At 42.8% G+C, this 17047-nt stretch overlaps 1 protein-coding gene and 1 long non-coding RNA gene across 4 annotated transcripts in view; one reads left to right on the top strand and one right to left on the bottom strand.

The window, feature by feature from the left end:
• Positions 1-17047, bottom strand: part of LOC143218702 (parathyroid hormone/parathyroid hormone-related peptide receptor) — a 43954-nt gene continuing 26907 nt past the window's right edge. Inside the window, exons 4-14 of one of the 3 annotated variants that reach the window (XM_076444065.1) lie at positions 15103-15202; positions 7498-7604; positions 6039-6197; positions 4589-4683; positions 3781-4112; positions 3504-3634; positions 3345-3430; positions 3099-3243; positions 2763-3027; positions 2156-2319; positions 1-1818 (exon numbers count right to left, since the gene is read on the bottom strand). In XM_076444065.1, the coding sequence (XP_076300180.1) occupies positions 1693-1818; positions 2156-2319; positions 2763-3027; positions 3099-3243; positions 3345-3430; positions 3504-3634; positions 3781-4112; positions 4589-4683; positions 6039-6197; positions 7498-7604; positions 15103-15202 (1710 nt within the window). In that variant the 3' untranslated portion in view covers positions 1-1692. The other 2 variants (XM_076444066.1, XM_076444067.1) reach the window with 2 other exon arrangements.
• LOC143218714 (uncharacterized) lies at positions 6028-14322 on the top strand. Its single transcript, XR_013011148.1, has 3 exons — positions 6028-7223; positions 9704-10260; positions 10329-14322. It is a non-coding gene; the product is annotated as an uncharacterized LOC143218714 (long non-coding RNA).

The following is a 17047-nucleotide window of genomic DNA, read 5'->3' as shown; positions in this document are numbered from 1 at the left end:
TTCCGAAAACATGGACATTTATTAATATTATACGTACATAATTTAAGAGATGAAAATTGACTGACGGTTTCACGACTCACGGATTTGTATTTATTGATTTTGTACACGTGACTTTGCATAATCGAGGTACACATCAAATGCTACGCGGCCACGGAATTAATTCTCGTGGACACGTTCCTTAATCACTATAGTTCTCGTTCTCACAACGATCAACCCGAAAATTCACGATCAAATGAATCTTTGAGCAGATATAATCTTCGACTTAACATAAATAAATTGAAATCACTTCCGAATATTTTGTTTCTTAATTAACGCTGTGGTTGATCCACCGTTTAACCACGGCGTGAGTATAAATTAAAATCTGATAGTAATTGCAAATTAGCGAGGCTCGCTTCGGCGATCGTGATATGCATAATTCATACGTTCTCTGATAATTAACGCGATTAAATGAAGCACACACGAAGTGCAAGACTCGCCGGAAATGAAATACTTGAGATTACTTTACACAGAGAAAAGTGAACGATTAATATTTAGAATAACTCCGATGAAGTAATTGACGACAACGTATTCGTGGATCGTGATCTATAGATCTTCGTGTGCGTTCGGCAACGCAGAGCTTACAAAAGTAAAAAATCTCTGTTAAAGAAAAATTATGCTATCAATTGTTCCTCGGCGAAATTATTTCTTTCTGAAAATAATTTTTGAGAGAAGCGTGTTCGATATTAAATGCACACGGAAGTTTTTTGAACTTTGCAGTATTATAATAGTCATATCCACATACATACACACACGCACGCTCACCTGTGCATTGGAAACACACACGTGTACACATATAGAAACATCCATTTGTTGAAATGTACAATACAGCACACGGTGCACGCTCCGTAATTAATTATTTTTACAAAGGGAAGGGATGCTGCACAACGGTGCCACGTTAATCCGGAACAATGGGAAGCTATCACAAAGCGAGCATGATTCAAATCGGATCTGAATTTACGTGGCGCCCTGCGGCTACACGGACATGTAAATACAGTAGTGTACAAAAATAAATAATGAATCCTTTCTTGCGATCTCTTTCGATTAAGTACCGGTTTTGGTTGGGCTTCGTTTGCGATTTACGTCGCTGAGCGAGAGAATGGATTGCAGACAAAGGTCTACACGGTTGCTCGTCGAACTTGCTACTATAGATCGTTTGCAATGCTCCAAGATATTTGAATGGGTTTGAATAAGCTGTCTGATATTGTAAACATTCCTGAAAACTGTTTAACATTGATTTACTGAAAGCTTGACGTTGGTCAAACCGTATCAAACATTTCGTAGAGAGAATGGATTTCAAGATTTACACGGTTGCTCGTCGAACTTGCTACTATAGATCGTTTGCAATGTTCCAAGATATTTGAATAGGTTTGAAGATGCTGTCTGGTCTTGTAAAAATTCCTGAACACTGTTTAACATTAATCTACTGAAAGCTTGATGTTGACCAAACCGTATCAAGCTTTTCAAGTTGGTTTGTCAGCGATTGCTGAAACAAGTCCAAACCTAGGAGGTTATTTTGAGCAACAGTGGCTGCAACGTATCTCTCAAACTCCGTCGAACGTCGTCAAACGAGTGAAAACAACGGTCCAGTAGCGTGCAACGACGGTATCAGCTGGTACGCCGAAGAAACCCGAGTTGGGGATAGTGTGAAGGGACTCAGGTCGGCCCGTGGTGCAGATTGTGCAGTTCGTAGGCTAGGTGACAGCATTCTGAGTCACTCCAGCGGTGCTGGTCCCGGACCCTGTCCGCGTTCGTGCCTGTGCAAGGTGTGGCTTCGGACACCTGGATCAAAAGATGGCGATAGATCAAATGTGACAAGGTCTGGGTTCAGGTTGGATCTCCTAAGCGCGTCTGGACGCAGCGTTTTGCGATCATGGAGCCTCCTACAGGTTCTGCACTCCTATATAATTCACTCTTTTGCAATTAAAGTATTTCTAAGCAAGTCTTTGATTTGAAATTGATTTGCACAAGGTTGAATTTGTCTCGCAAATGGGTGAATTTGGAGTGCAAAAACCTATTCCATTGATCAAACTTCAGAAGTGATCGCTTGTGTCTGGACGCGTACGTCTGCTTCTAGACGACGAATGGAGGATGACCTTCAGACGATGAAGAGACTCACGTTGGAACAGAAGGAAAGCAACGACTGGTCGGTGTATTTGCTGCAGAGGGGCGAGGTGTAACGGGATTGTTGGCTCTGTGCACCGGGGAGTGCAGCCTGACCATTTTCAGCGATCTCCAGGTATCCTCTGCTGCTGGCTAGACTACCTCCTCGCGTACCAATATCTAGAAACGTCCGGAGTCAATGTTCAACGGGCACTTCGCACCAACGAGAACTATAGGAAGCAAGAGAGCGAGTGCAGCGTGGAGAAGAGGCGAAGAAACGAGATGTGCTAGGCTGGCAGACTACATGGAAGATGATGAGGACGTGAATCGTTGCGGGGGTTGTCACAGAAACCACCCGAACCTCGTTTCTAATAGACAGCGGATCTTTACATATTCATGGCACACAGTAACTTTCAAACTACAAGAAAACGCGCACATAATTATCAATTCTTAATAAACTTGTTTAATTTCTAATTTCTTCTTCCAGTCTCTATAATATCGACTGAAAAAATGAATTGCATAAAGATTCGCAGTCTACTGAAGAGTCCTGTCGGGAGGGCTGTTTCTGCTTCGACTGCGTTAGCTAGAGGTAGACCAGAGGATTGTCTGGATAGAGAGGACACCTTGTGTACTCGCCATCGAGTGCGTGGAGCGTCGAGCGGTCTTATCGTGGAAGAAGCAGAGCCAGGGATCCTTCCACCAAGGTGGTCGTTTAGTCCTCCTGCCTAATTTAGCAGCGTTGCAACTGCAGGTGCTTCCAGAATGATTGGACGGTCTGGACATCCAGTTCGGCCGGAATCGGGACCATTTCTGACTCCTGATTGCTCTGGAAAGCTCCGTGCGCACCTCGCCGTTCAGGAAACAGTACAACACAGCCACGAAGAAACCCTAGATCGACAAATAATATATTAGCTACTGATGTTCAAGATGTTTCGATAGGCGACGAAGTTTATCGACACCTGGAAAGATGCGAAAAACTGGTCACAGAACAGCCACACCACTTCTACGGTCTCGTTCACGCCGATGCTGTAGGACATGCCCAGGAAGACAGTGTAGTGGACCCCGAAGAGTGGCACCAGGACTAGAGTGCTCTTCGCCCATCTCCTAAAAGGTGTCAGTGGTTAGCAGTTCTCAAGAATACGAAGTAAAAATACTTTATTCGCGAAAGGGTGAATTTGGAAAACCTGTGGAGGAACAGTTCCTACTTGTATCTTTGAGTCTCTTCCGAAACGGTGGACTTCAGCTTCAACAGGAGCACCCTGACTATGTTCACGAACAGGACGAAGTTGATCTGCAAGCGGAAACCCTCGTTACAAAGAGATGTTCGAGGTACCTGCTGCCTGTGATTAGTAGGGATGTCTCACCAAAATAGATAGCATGGTGGGCACTCGGATGAGTAGGAAGAGGTAGGGGTTCTCGTGAGTGGTCCAGCAGTACTTATTGTCCAGAGTGATTCTCACCACGATCCAACAGGTCACGAATATCGCCGGCAAACCTGAAGAAACCGGATTTTATGCATTTGTGACAAAAACGAATAGGTGCAATTTAAAACAGTAAAAGCATTGGAGCTTTATCTTGCATAAAGATCCGTCGTCCACTTATCATAGTCTTTCTATCAGAATAATTTTGCGGGTGCCTCACCCCATCCGAGACAAACGTAGCCAGCTATACTGGAGTTCACATCGGTGAACAGCGCCAGGAACACCAAGTTGTGGAGATAGAGGCCCTCCATAAGTATCCAGAAGTAGTTAGCGAGGATGAAGTACTGCCAGAAGCTGGTGAACGCTTTGCACAGCCAGCTGCTCTCCTTCTCATCAACCAGCCAGTAGGTCTTCCCATTCTTGATCATCACGTCGGAGGCTAACGCGATCCCGGACACGAACAGGATGTCCTTCATCAGGGCCATGAACGCTCGCAGCATGAACGACGCGAAGAGGTGCATGTGAAGCATGTTCCTCGGGCACCTTAATTTCCTACGTCCGATTCGGAATACAATTGGAGTAGTGATCCGAGGTGTCAGCGATCGGAGAACGTTTCGCAAGCTTGCCAATGTGGATCGACTGGATCTTGGATATTGGATTGGGACTGAACTTAGAGGGGGCTCATTCAATACCAGATATATTTTCCAAAATTTAAATCACTCTGCCTATCGTCGAAGAAAACGCAGAAAAAGAATTATAGAGCTAATTATCGAGGTTGAAAAAATTATTTATAACAGCCAATCCTTCCCGAATAAAACAAAAGAAAATAGAGCTCAATCGGCAAACAGTTTCCGAGATAAAAATTCGTGAGGCCAAAGAATTGTAAACTCCGAAGGCCTGTAGTTTTTAGAGAAATTCTAAACCGGCAAAATGGTGACTTAAACCCCCCCTAAGTTCACACGGGCTACAACATATTTCATTCAGAACAAAATCGTCTGATCTAGGGTCAATATTAAGCTAATGCTTACTTGATCAACGCCAGAATGAAGAAAGCAACGACCAGCGTGAAGAAGGACACGGTGTACCCGACCTTGGAAATGGTCTTCACTATGGGCACGCATTTCTGCAACAGAAATGATCCCAATTAAATTGTTTGCTATTCCTCGGCGTATAGTGATCGCGGAATTACAGCAACCATTAATTCATGAAGTACAGGCGCGCGACTGGGAGCGTGTAATGCAATCAATGAACAACGTCCATCATTAACGAGATATCGTTTAATGCTTTTCCAATAATGGCTGTCAGCCAAACGGCGTTGCTAATGGCCTTTCGACATTTTTCGGACCGATCGCTTTTGGCGACCTCTTCTGGAAAAGCGATCCTCTAGAACAACTCCAATGGGTAAACAACTTGGGAGAGAAAGGGAGACAATGGTGAAACGTATGATCGTTGCCAGAACCTGCTGTCTGTCTTCTACTTAAAACCGTTTGACGTCATTGACATAATCCCCATCGATTTCCAGTGACCGCAACAGCTCCAGTTTCCTCGGGGAGTCCCACTCCCGGACTTTCTTGTAATTTTCTCCGCGGAATATTTTCGTCGCTAACGAGTCCCTACCGATCCCCCGGCGAAAATACTTCGTGCGACCGCTGGGAATTCAAATTAGCACTTGGAGGGCCCTTAGGCGCCCTTGCGAGTGCTTCACTATGATCCCAAAATCGAAACTGTTCAGCAACGAACAACGTTGCCTCATCAATAGTGTACTTTGCTAACAAAGCACAAACATGTCCTGTTAAATGATGTACTACAGTGATGCAGAAACATGTCCTGTTAAATGATGTACATCGATGTGCAAACATGTCCTGTTAAATGACGTACATCGATGTACAAACATGTCCTGTTAAATGACGTACATGTATGTACGTACAAACATGTCCTATTGAAATTTTGCTACATTATGCGCGTCATGCACCTGTGAAAAACAATTTTTTGAAAACAGCCTGTCTATTACCAGTGACCCGTCAATAACAGTTTATTTCTCCCAGAGACCGCCACGAAAATTGTAACCTTCCCGTTAAAATTATCGCAGCAATTACGCAGACAGAAGAGTTACCATGGCCTTTGTAAATACCACCGGACATTGTTCTCGCAATTAGAAAGTTTTTCCATTGTGCAGCACGCTTCTGCTTAAATAATTGCAATAATTGTTCACCGGAGAATCTGGCGAAGCGTTTCTAAATATCATCGAGCATTCTGCGGAGCGAGAAAGTTCTCCAGCGAGTGGACAGTGTTGTGGACAAACGACGGACTGATTGAAATTTATGGAAATAAACCGTAGTCCGTGGAGCAACACCGATTTCGCGGATATAATCTTCTTGGTCTCTGGAGTCGAGGTTAATAGCATAAGCCCTTTGTGCCCTGTGGAACTGTACTAAACGGAGAGGCGGGCTGCACCTAATCGTTTGAGTGAACGCTCACCTTAATGAGCGTGTCGTTATTTTCCTGACCGCCGGGAAGCTCCATGAGAAGAGTTACTAATGGATGCTTGAAGCACTGGCTGTAGTTGGTCCAGGTGCCGCTGGTCCCATTATTCCAAAACCACTGGCCATCCGGCATACACTGTCTCGATGCATTAGCCTGTTGAATCATGCTCGAATTAGTACCAATACGGAGCCTGTTACTCGAATCTCAGAAGTATTTCATACAATTTATTTGTATTATACATATATTCAGTAGAGTTTCATGGGACTCTGCGGTCTGTTTGACGGTGAGCAATGGTTCTACGCAAATCTTAGGAACTTTGCCCTTTGAGGTGACGTCTTAGGGACGTTTAGCTGATTGCCTAAGTTCCCGGATGACCTTGCGGTTTCCGGGAGGGAAGTTATTGTTTGCTTCATTGCATCTTGGAAAATAATATAATTGATAACTGGAACTTTGTATGTTTGGGATTGTCTGTAATTTTCGATACAACAGATGCTTGGACAAGGACATTTATTGAACTTAATTTTGCACTTGTTTAGTAAGAAAAATGGTACACGTTGAAATGATAAAATACAGGGGTGGTTCCACATTTTAGCCACATTTTACCTTGTCAATAGAATTCAATTTAAAGATTTTTAACTTGTTCAGTCAGAAAAATGGCATACTTTGGTGACTGTAATTTATTCCATTATTTCCCTGTTCGCGATACCTTCGATTTTATCGGAACACTCTAAATATTTATTTTTGCCGGTTCAAGTGAGGAAGGAAGTACACCGCGGATTGGATTGAGAAACGGGAGAACACCGTATTAAATGAACTCTCCGCTAGTTTAACTTGATTTATTAAGTAATGGCTTGGAGCACGGGCTCCTACGCACTCCTCGATACTTCGTCTACTTTTCGTTCGCTCGGCGCGACGCTCTACTTTCGCTTATAATATGTGATCGATCCGATGTTCGGTGCAACGGTGACTTCGAGACGCTCGCATTGTGTGTGCACCTTCGCAAGACGTCTTCGTTAGCGCTAACGGTAGTCGCTAGGATATTTGAAATCAGCCTACCGTATACATTTAAACACGACGACGAGATCGAGCGCACCGGCTCAGCCGGAACATCCCATAAATGAATTTCTATAATTTCAATAATTGGGGAAAATATGAAACCGGTCACTTGACCGTGGCAAGGTTAGTGTTAAGGATAATAAAACGAACTTATTGTATCGCAAAGGGAAAAAATAATGGAATTAGGGTATCTCGTGAGAAGAGTAAAAAGTGTAGATAGAACGCAGTGGTGGAGTTAGCACAATTTAATCAAGGATCAGGATCAAGGAGTTTAAATTCGAGGCACGAGGGCAGAGTTCGCAAGAAAAGTGGTATTCCCGGATATTAGAATACTTAACGAGTGGTGGGATCATCCGAAAGTGAGACTTGAGGGTTTAATTTGAATTTTAAATATTACCTGGACGTCGAAACCAGCGATGTAAGATGGACACGCGGAGATGGCGAGGTCTCCAGGTGCGGTTGATGGCCAGCAGAGTATCTCGTCCCAGTATTGAGGACACCAGCCTGTTTCATAAAGGTTCCTCAGTTATTTTCACGCACGTGTAGGATACATTTAATAACCTCTTATATCGTACAATTTTTAATCAACCTTTTCCTATCCGAAACTCGCCGACAGGTATTTTAATATTTCAAACTAGTTTTCTTACCACGTGTACTTGGTCGGTGCTTTGTATAACATTTTTTTTAAATGTATTTTTACCTCGCGTACTTTGCGTTAGTATGGGGAACAGCGTTGAATAGCAATTCTTCAACGAAGTGACTGCTGAAACGATTAGATCAAGCCGTCGAACTGGGCATTCATTAATCCATCGCGCAACAATAGAACGTTCTAGCTACTCGGACAGGAGTTCAAAGAACTTTAACAACAGTACCCCCATTGTTACAGCTTTTGTATGCCGGGGAATTGGTTTTTCACACAACCCGGGACTTGTTGAATTTCTTTCACCTCTTTAGACTCGGCGATGCAGTTTTTAATGGCGTTGAAAGTATTAATCTGGAAACAGTTTTACCAGTTCACGATTTTACGAACAAAATCATGGATTAGAAAAAATCCTAAAAACATTCCAGATTGTTCTGCGTCCCAAATTAATTTTTACAAGCGCTCCATTAAAATTGCAAATTGAAAAAGTTCACGGAGACACTCTAGCTATAGTACGTTTTCTATAATTTCAAATATTAATTTACAAAAAGATAATTTTCTACGACTGTCGAGAAAGGCTGTGACTTGGCACGGGAACAACCGTTTCATGCCACTTCAATAAAATCGAGACCAGAAAATTAAACCGACTTCGAAAAAACGCACTGTGTATTCACATAAATTAAATGGAAATTATTTCACACTTTTTAGTGCAACGAGCGGAATTTGTAGAACACCGTTTTTCGGTCTTATTCGTTATTTGCAATAAAAACCGCAAAGAATGAAAAAATGCAAAATTTGTTTTCAAGGGACCAATCGGGAGACGTACCCTGCAAAATGTAGAAGGTTTCGTCCTGATTGGTTCATTCATCTCGGAGTAATCGGTGAACATACACAGAAAAGAAAAAGGCACATACAGATCGAATTGAGTAACCTCCTCCTTTTTCGAAGTCGGTTAAAAATAATCCACTGTGGCGGCAGATAGGGAGAAGGATCGCTTTAAAACTGAATGGTTGAAACGCGAGTCATGGCGGGGATTAATCTTGGAGAAGTAATTCACTTTTCCTCGTCCGGAAATCTGCACTCCGCGTTCGAGCACTATTGCGCGTCGGCGCTTAATGAAAATCAGTTTCCCGCGCCTTTCCGTGATTTCCCCGAAAGTAGACCTTCGATAACAGTTTCTCCGCGGGATGATGGGACGTCTGCGATCCTCCGAGTTCCCCCAGCTAGTTTATAGACGCGTTCGAATAAAGGAGTAAGGTCGAGGTAAAGGGCCGGTGAACCGTGGTGAATTCTGATTCGCGGAGGAACCGGAAGTGGAACGCACGTGCCCGAACGTCTGCAGCCCCACGGCGATCCCGACGAACCTAATATTGCTCTGTTTCCCTTGAAAAAAAGAGGAAAGCACCGAGGAACACGACGTGACCGTCGCCAAACTAGTTTCGGAACCGGAACCGGTTCGCGAGGAACGAAAATGCTCTCCGGGACGAATTTTTAACGAGACAGCCGGAAATTCCGCCCCGGAGATTCGCCAATCTTCCCAGGAAATGTTACAGAGAGAAATTCGCCACCACATCGCGATGGCGCATTTTTCTAAATCCCCCAGACTCTGTAGAAAATTATTTTAACCGATGCAAGTGGTTTTACGGGCCGTTTTCGAGAAATGTCTCCGACGGAAATTAAATTGGATGACCGTAGAAATCAATTTGAATGTAGGAAGCTTTGTGGGATTTGAACAAATTTGTTCTATCATGGTTTTTGTGCAAAGTATTGCCCTATTGTCTTCACTATTGTTCGACTCTCCGCAAGGTAATAGAATTACCGTGAAAAGTGGTTTGAAACAAAAAGACACAGTGCGCTTTTCCACAGGGATATTTTGAGTGCCGGATTTTTACGTAAAAATGTAAAAAATTCTTTCATCCGGTAAAGAGTGCTACTCGGAATTATGTTTCATTCTGTTTTTTAGGTCACCGGAAGCTGCGAAGCGTCATAACAATTTTCAACAAAAAAGTTGCTGTTCGCATGAACTTTCAAAACGCCGATTTGAGAAACTGTGCCAATTTGTACGGGAACAGCTCTGCGTAGTTCTCCTCTGTGCTGAAAAAATCTCGCTGGCGTTTAAGAGCTGTGAAAATTAATCTAGAAGTGCTTCCGAGGAGAAATAATGTTTCAGTGGTAATTTGCATAAATCGCTGGCTGAGAGAAATCCGTGTATACAATGATTAAGATTTGATCGCATTTGGAAAAATCTTCTCGAAGTTTAAACGAGGCCGAGAGCTTATCAACCATTTCTTCTTGTTTCAAATAAGCCGGAGAGCTCGTTAAAACGTTCCCCAACGTTCTGCGCATAAAAATTTGACGACTAGTATGAGCAGAATATGGAAATGAATTCGCAGGCGATCGAGTCGAATTCTTCGCGATTATGTGAGCGCATGAATTTCGCGGGTGGGCGAATTTCAGGGGAAAATTGAAGTTGCGGAAACGGGACGCGACGATGGAACGTCGAGGATAATAGTCCTAATGGTGAGTATAGATTGAATTTCATTAAGCGGAGTTAATATCCAGCAGGCATTAACCGTATTACTTTTCAGGAAGGTCGGCCCGATAGGTCACCTACGCCCCGGCAATCGATTTTTCATTAATCGATTAGTATCGAAATATATCACCGAACGCTTAATCATTTAATTGCCGCCGATCGACTTTTATTTTCCCTATTTTTCTTGTCAACTGTCTCGTTGCCGTCGATAAAATATCGATTCCTCTTCATTAGCCCTCCAATCGAACGATAAATAACAATCTTAACAATAAACAAATAATAACAGATCATCGTCCTCGTCCGTGGTAACGAACCGAATTAAATGCCATAATTATGCGGGTCATTGGAACAACTAATCGATTGACGACTCCCCTTTCCGGGGAGTAAATGTTACAAAAACAATTTAATCGCGAAAGCCGACGGCTTATTGTTCCGGTAATTGACTATAAACAATTCACTCTCGGCTGAGCCGGTGATAAAGCTGGTTAACGATAATGGATGTAATGAGGGAGGGAACCGTTGACGTTGACGCTTTGGAAATTAATGGTATAAAATTAAATACAAAAGTGATGAAAATGATAAAGAATTTAAGAATTTCGATACCGTTGTAGAATTGTTTGGAGCACGTTTATGGGGCTGTTATAGTGATATAACTCGCGGTCGAACACGACTGCTCGATGGCCCCAGCTTACAGGAATAGGAATCCATTAGGGTTCCCGTGCGTGAGCGGCGAAATCACGTTTAGGCATTTGCATATGCTACCCAGCAGTCACTCTGCCGATGCATTTCTCTTTTCTGCGAGCCATTACGCCTCGCGTGGCACGTCCGTCACATTTCCGTTCAAATAAAGCTCGTGGCACGGACCACGTTTCTCGGATCTGCCACGCCCCCTTGTGGGAGGGACCCTGACTCCGCCCATTTTCACAAAAAACGGTGCTATTGAAAATAATTTCTGGAAATATAGAGAAGCAATATGAAGATGGTGATGAACAATATGTTAACATGGATATCTGCAGGCTTTACCACGCCATTTTGTGAAAGGAGCTCTGGCTCCGCCCCTTCAAGGGAGGGGCCTTGGCTCCGCCCACTCTGATAATAATAAAATAATAAGCTCAGAAATAAATCAGAAAGTAAAAGAGCCAGAACAAAACTGTTACATTCACATGTCTTTATCCATAAAGATGGGAGGAGCTCTCAGCCCCGCCCACTTCAGCAGTAGTAATAGAGGGGAAAAGAATGATTGAATGAGCAGCTACATAAAAACCTGACCATCCGTTAACTATTGAAACGTGTGCAGACGAGCAGAGTAAACGACGGAACAGGAAAAAGTAATGGTAATAAGTTACAGCGGCGTGTTCGCGTGTTTGAGAGACATTTCAATCACCAGACACAACTTTATACTGTTACCTGTAGATCGAGGCAAGTTGCAGTTTCAATGACGTCCCGCTCAAATATTTGCTGTCGGAAGTTGAATTTCGAGAAAGGGAGGGATAGTGAGAGAGAGAGAAATGGTATTTGGAATCACAATTTCCATCTCCCTGTGATGAACCTTTGTCGCTGCAATTTTCCCCGCTTATTTCCCTCCTCTAATTTCGAAGCTCCAATATTATAATACATATACAATGTGCATGTAATATTATATTAGAGGCACAGATGAAAAAAATTATTTATACATTAGCTAGTAAATTAATCCTTCTAACGACTCAAAAACACTCGAGCTGGGTCCAATTTTGAGAAAGTTATTCGTTTTTGAAAGGTGTTTGAATACTTCGTACTTTTCCGAAAAATCCGATACCCTTGTGAAATGATTTCGCACTCAACGCGGACTAGATTCTTCCTCGTTAGATTTCCCGCTTCGTGCTCGAAAATACACAATGTACCTAAAATCCGCAAGATAGTCACGGCTTTTCGTATACTGTGCGACACACGTCGTTCCGCTTGACGTCAAAGGTATTACTGTCGCGCGATACGTATCAGAAGTTTCCCTGTTAACGGTGCCGGCGCGCCCGTGCAAGAGTGTGGTGGCACACACACTTATCGCTAGATCCGCATATACGTATATGAAATTACAAGGTTTACAAGAATACAAAATGACGCTTCAACATTGCAATGAGGAGCTCAGAAGCGGTCAATTGTGATTCCTAAAAGTCCAATCTATGTCTGTCCGGTGTCCAAAATGCATATTTTTACGTTATCGAGGAATAATTTGTAATATTCGGCAGATACCGCCTGTCACGTGGCATCCGTAGCAAGCATGATATTACAACATGGCCGCCACTGACAGATTTTCGTAAATATTGAGAGATTTATCGTTCGAATCGAAAAAATCGCTCTGCATCAACATAGCCAGGACATGCACAAAGGCGGTGGTGTGTGTTTTTAGTTGATTAATTAATTATTTAAACACGAAAAATGTTTCGGAAAATAATACAGCACCTCGAGGTTTCGAAATTTTGCACTAGTGACACCACTGTCTTTTTCCTAAACTGCTCGTTAAACTTCTGAACTCCTCATTGCAATGTTGAAGCGTCATTTTGTATTCTTGCAGCACCCTTAACAACTGCACTTCCGGTGGTGCCGCGACTTGCTCGCTCGCTTCTCGCCAAACACAGGCCAGGTTTCGAATCCCCACCAAACAAACAGCGCCCCGGAAAATCCTCTGATTAGCTTTTTGTCCCAGATATATTTGCACGTGTTTCTCCTCGTCCGAACGCAGCGACACCAGAGGATCATTAATCATCTTCCGGGAAACGGTGATCTGTATGTACAATTTTTGGCAAAAGAACCGTCATATTTTTCTGGCGATGTTTCCATTGAATAGCTAACCCGTCGTTCTGACGAGACCGGTATCCGATAGAAATGCTGAGTCGAGTTCAACGGTAATACCACGGGGGTAGATAAAGTCTCTGGGGGTGAGGAGGGGTGATATCATCGAAATCCTCGATTTGTAAGCTGCCAATAGACCGCGCTTTTGAGTTTAATTCCACGGAGTTCCGGCCGGCTATGTATCATGATTAATTGTGGACAGGTCGTCCGTTTGTTTGTCGCGGCTAGAAACCAGATATCGTTGTGAATAGCGTAGCGAGCCGGAACGTCGGAACGCATTTATGTATATCGTGTGCTTCCGTTGTCGTCGTATGAATCCACCGAACAAACACGGCGCAGTGCTGGTCAAGATAATATTTGAAATAGAAAACAGTAAATAGTTTATCTTATTTTTTAAGCATACCTACATTCATGCAAATAAATTATTTTATTCATAGGAAAAAGGTTTTAAAATAGTATTTTACAGACGCAAAATTTCTCTTGACAATGATCCACATTTGGATCGATACGTCGAGAACAATTTAAATTGCAACATTGCTTAGTGAGTAACATTTGATCGAACCTGTGGCGCCGGAATCATTAAATTGTTTATTTGCACTATTTACGATCGACATAAAGGAATTTGTTTAAAATAGTATTTGAAATATTTTTTCTTGAAATTCTGCTCAGATTTGTCACGAGGCGGTTTAGCGCGGGCGATGGACTGCGCGGTAAATATAAATCCATGGGAAATATATGTATACGTGACGAGTCGTGAGTAAAGGGTTCAAGAAAAATGCGAGAATGCACATGCATATTCCGGGAAGGAAATTCTCGAAATAAAGTTCACAGGTTAATATAAAAGCGTTGTTTCGCAAGCTAGGTGTTTCGAGGTGTGGTTTTATCTCTGGAGAGAGAGAGGAAATATTGAATTCAATGAACCAACGAGGAGTTTAAACGGAAAATCGATTGTGGTATTGCGTGAACGATGGCGAACCAAGAGAATTCGTGGAATTCATGTTACAAGGGAAAGGGTTATAGCTTTTCTAATTAAGGGAAGTAACATTAAAGCAAGGCTTTAAAGGAACCTCTAGAGCTAGAGTCAAGCTGTTCTCGAATTCGAACTTCACCGCGGCGTTGTTTGTTGCTAATTACTAGAACGGCTGCGTGGAATTTCTTGGAATTCCTCATCCTTTGTATAATCCGTTGGTATCGCGTTGCAGAGAGATTAGAACATACGGCGTTACCTCCGTGAAATTTTTCTTGAACCATTTTACTAGAGTTCTCTAGTAATTTTTAGGGGATTCTATAAAATCCCAATAATTTTTGGAAGATCCTAGATGGTCCTAATAATTTTCAGGGGATCTCGAGGAGTCCTAGAGAGTCCCAATAATTTGTAGAAGATTCCAAAGGGTCCTAGTAATTTTTAGGTAATTCTATAAAGTCCCAATAATTTTTGGAACATTCTAGATGGTCCTAATAATTTTCAGGGGATCTCGAGGAGTCCTAGAGAGTCCCAATAATTTGTAGAAGATTCCAAAGGGTCCTAGTAATTTTTAGGTAATTCTATAAAGTCCCAATAATTTTTGGAAGATCCTAGATGGTCCTAATAATTTTCAGGGGATCTCGAGGAGTCCTAGAGAGTCCCAATAATTTGTAGAAGATTCCCACCGAGCTCTAACAATTCTCAGAGGATTCCTAGAGGGTCCTAACTAATTTCCAGGTGATCCTACCGAGCTCTAATAACTCTCAGAGGATTCAAACCCGCCCCAAAGATCCCAGTACCCCAAAATTCCCATCACGTTCTAAAATAGTCCACTACCTTGAACAGATTTCCGGAAGGACCCTTCCTTATAAATACAAACTAAACTGCACGTCGCGGTGGCAATTCCAAATGCACAATGCGGAAAGTATTGCACAGCAGGGAATGTGCAACTTCACTGGAATACCAAGGGAATTCAATTTCCGGTCCGTTTTACCTCGACAACGCGGTCCAAATATTATTGTTTCCAAAAATTACTCACCCAACGTGGAAACGTTCTTTTGAAGGCATTGTATGGCCTTCCTCTTCAGGATGTCATTCTGGATGTCCACGCTGTTCGGATTGTTGAAATCGACATCCTCCTGGAACGAGACGAGGAAAAACGTTAATTCCTGCGTCGTTGGTATAGCGATTCGTTTCAATTTGCCAGTAACGAAGAAAACGCGAAGAACAAAAATCGAGACGACGATTCCCCATCGTGAAATGTACACTCCGCGACGAAACGATAAGACACCTCTAGATTTCTAATGTTTCTCAATATCCAATGATGTGTACAAAGATTTTGTATATAGATCTGTAGAGAGTATCCTCTGTTCAGTAACATACGAAGTAACTGCTATTATTTACGTCGTGTCTGAGGATTTATATCAATTTTGCATGAAAAATCGGAGCGTCAAAACGATAAGACATGGTGAAGAAGAATAGTGATTTAATTACACTGTCCAACACCAAATGTGTTCCACAATTACTGCTGGCTGGTTCTTATAGAGTTTTTTGCTCTGATTCCGACTCTCGAGAGGTGTCTTATCGTTTTGTCGCGGAGTGTAGCTCAGGTCGTCGTTGGCAATAATTAAAGTAGCATTTTCCGCGAGAAGCATGACCGCTCTGCCGCGTCCGGTCGAGGGTCGTCTTTAATCCTGGCGTGTTGAAGTTTTTTGCAGAGAGTTTACGACTGATGAGCTCACGCGGATTACTCTTTTTAATTAAGAGTAACGCGTATAACCGGGCATCGCGGTAAATATTCATTGAAAATAGACATAAGAGAGAAGGAGGAAGGGAGGAAGGGTGGAAGTTCGAGGCAGTTTTCACCGGCGAATAAATTGGCACGATTTGCACTCTTCGTCAGTTTTTTCTCTCGCTCTCTCTTTGACGGGGGCCAACGTAAATGAGGCAGAAGAATTCCATGGGAATCCTACTTAAATCAGTTCGCCGCCGCTTCGAGAAACTGAAAATTGTTACCGAGAATCCTTCCCTTGGCTACGCTGAAATCCAATGGAATCTCTCGCATTCGGCCGTTCTTCGATACCGGAGAGGAAAGCTGCTTGCTGAGAGACAGCAGTCACCGCGATAGATACGCTTCGAACAGCTTTTATGTATTCCTCTTGTTGCATTCTCGCGTGCGCCATCTGTGTACGTGCACTTTTAATGCATACGCTAGTGGGGCAAAAATACTGGAGCCTGGAGATCTTGAGAATCTTTATCGGCTCCTGACAGTTCTCAACAGATGCCAGAAAATTCGACAGAGTTCCAACAATTTCCAAAAAATTCTGGAACGTCTTCAAATGTTTTACAGAAATCCAAGAAGGTCCTGCTAGGTCCTAGAAAGTCTCACAGAGTCCAAGAGAGTTCTAGAAAATTTTAAGAAGATCCGGAGAATGCTATAAAGTTCTGGAAGGTCCAAGAAAATTCCGGAGGATCCTAGAGAAGGTCCTAGAGAGACCACCAGAGTTCTGAGAAAAAATTGTAGAACGTCGTAAAGTTTGGTACAGAAATCCAAGAAAGTCCTGCTAGGTCCTAGAAAGTCACAGAGAGTCCAAGAGAGTCCTAGAAAATTTCAAGAAGATCCGGAGAATGCTATAAAGTTCAGGAAGGTCCAAGAAAATTCCGGAGGATCCTAGAGAAGATCCTAGAGAGACCACCAGAGTTCTGAGAAAAAATTCTAGAACGTCGTAAAGTTTTGTACAGAAATCCAAGAAAGTCCTGCTAGGTCCTAGAAAGTCACAGAGAGTCCAAGAGAGTCCTAGAAAATTTTAAGAAGATCCGGAGAATGCTATAAAGTTCAGGAAGGTCCAAGAAAATTCCGGAGGATCCTAGAGAAGGTCTTAGAGAGACCACCAGAGTTCTGAGAAAAAATTCTAGAACGTCGTAAAGTTTTGTACAGAAATCCAAGAAAGTCCTGCTAGGTCCTAGAAAGTCTCACAGAGTCC

Source organism: Lasioglossum baleicum, chromosome 20 (assembly GCF_051020765.1).
Source record: "Lasioglossum baleicum chromosome 20, iyLasBale1, whole genome shotgun sequence".
Taxonomy (NCBI): domain Eukaryota; kingdom Metazoa; phylum Arthropoda; class Insecta; order Hymenoptera; family Halictidae; genus Lasioglossum; species Lasioglossum baleicum.
Note: the sequence above shows the minus strand (reverse complement) of the source record. Positions and strands in the feature narration are given on the sequence as shown.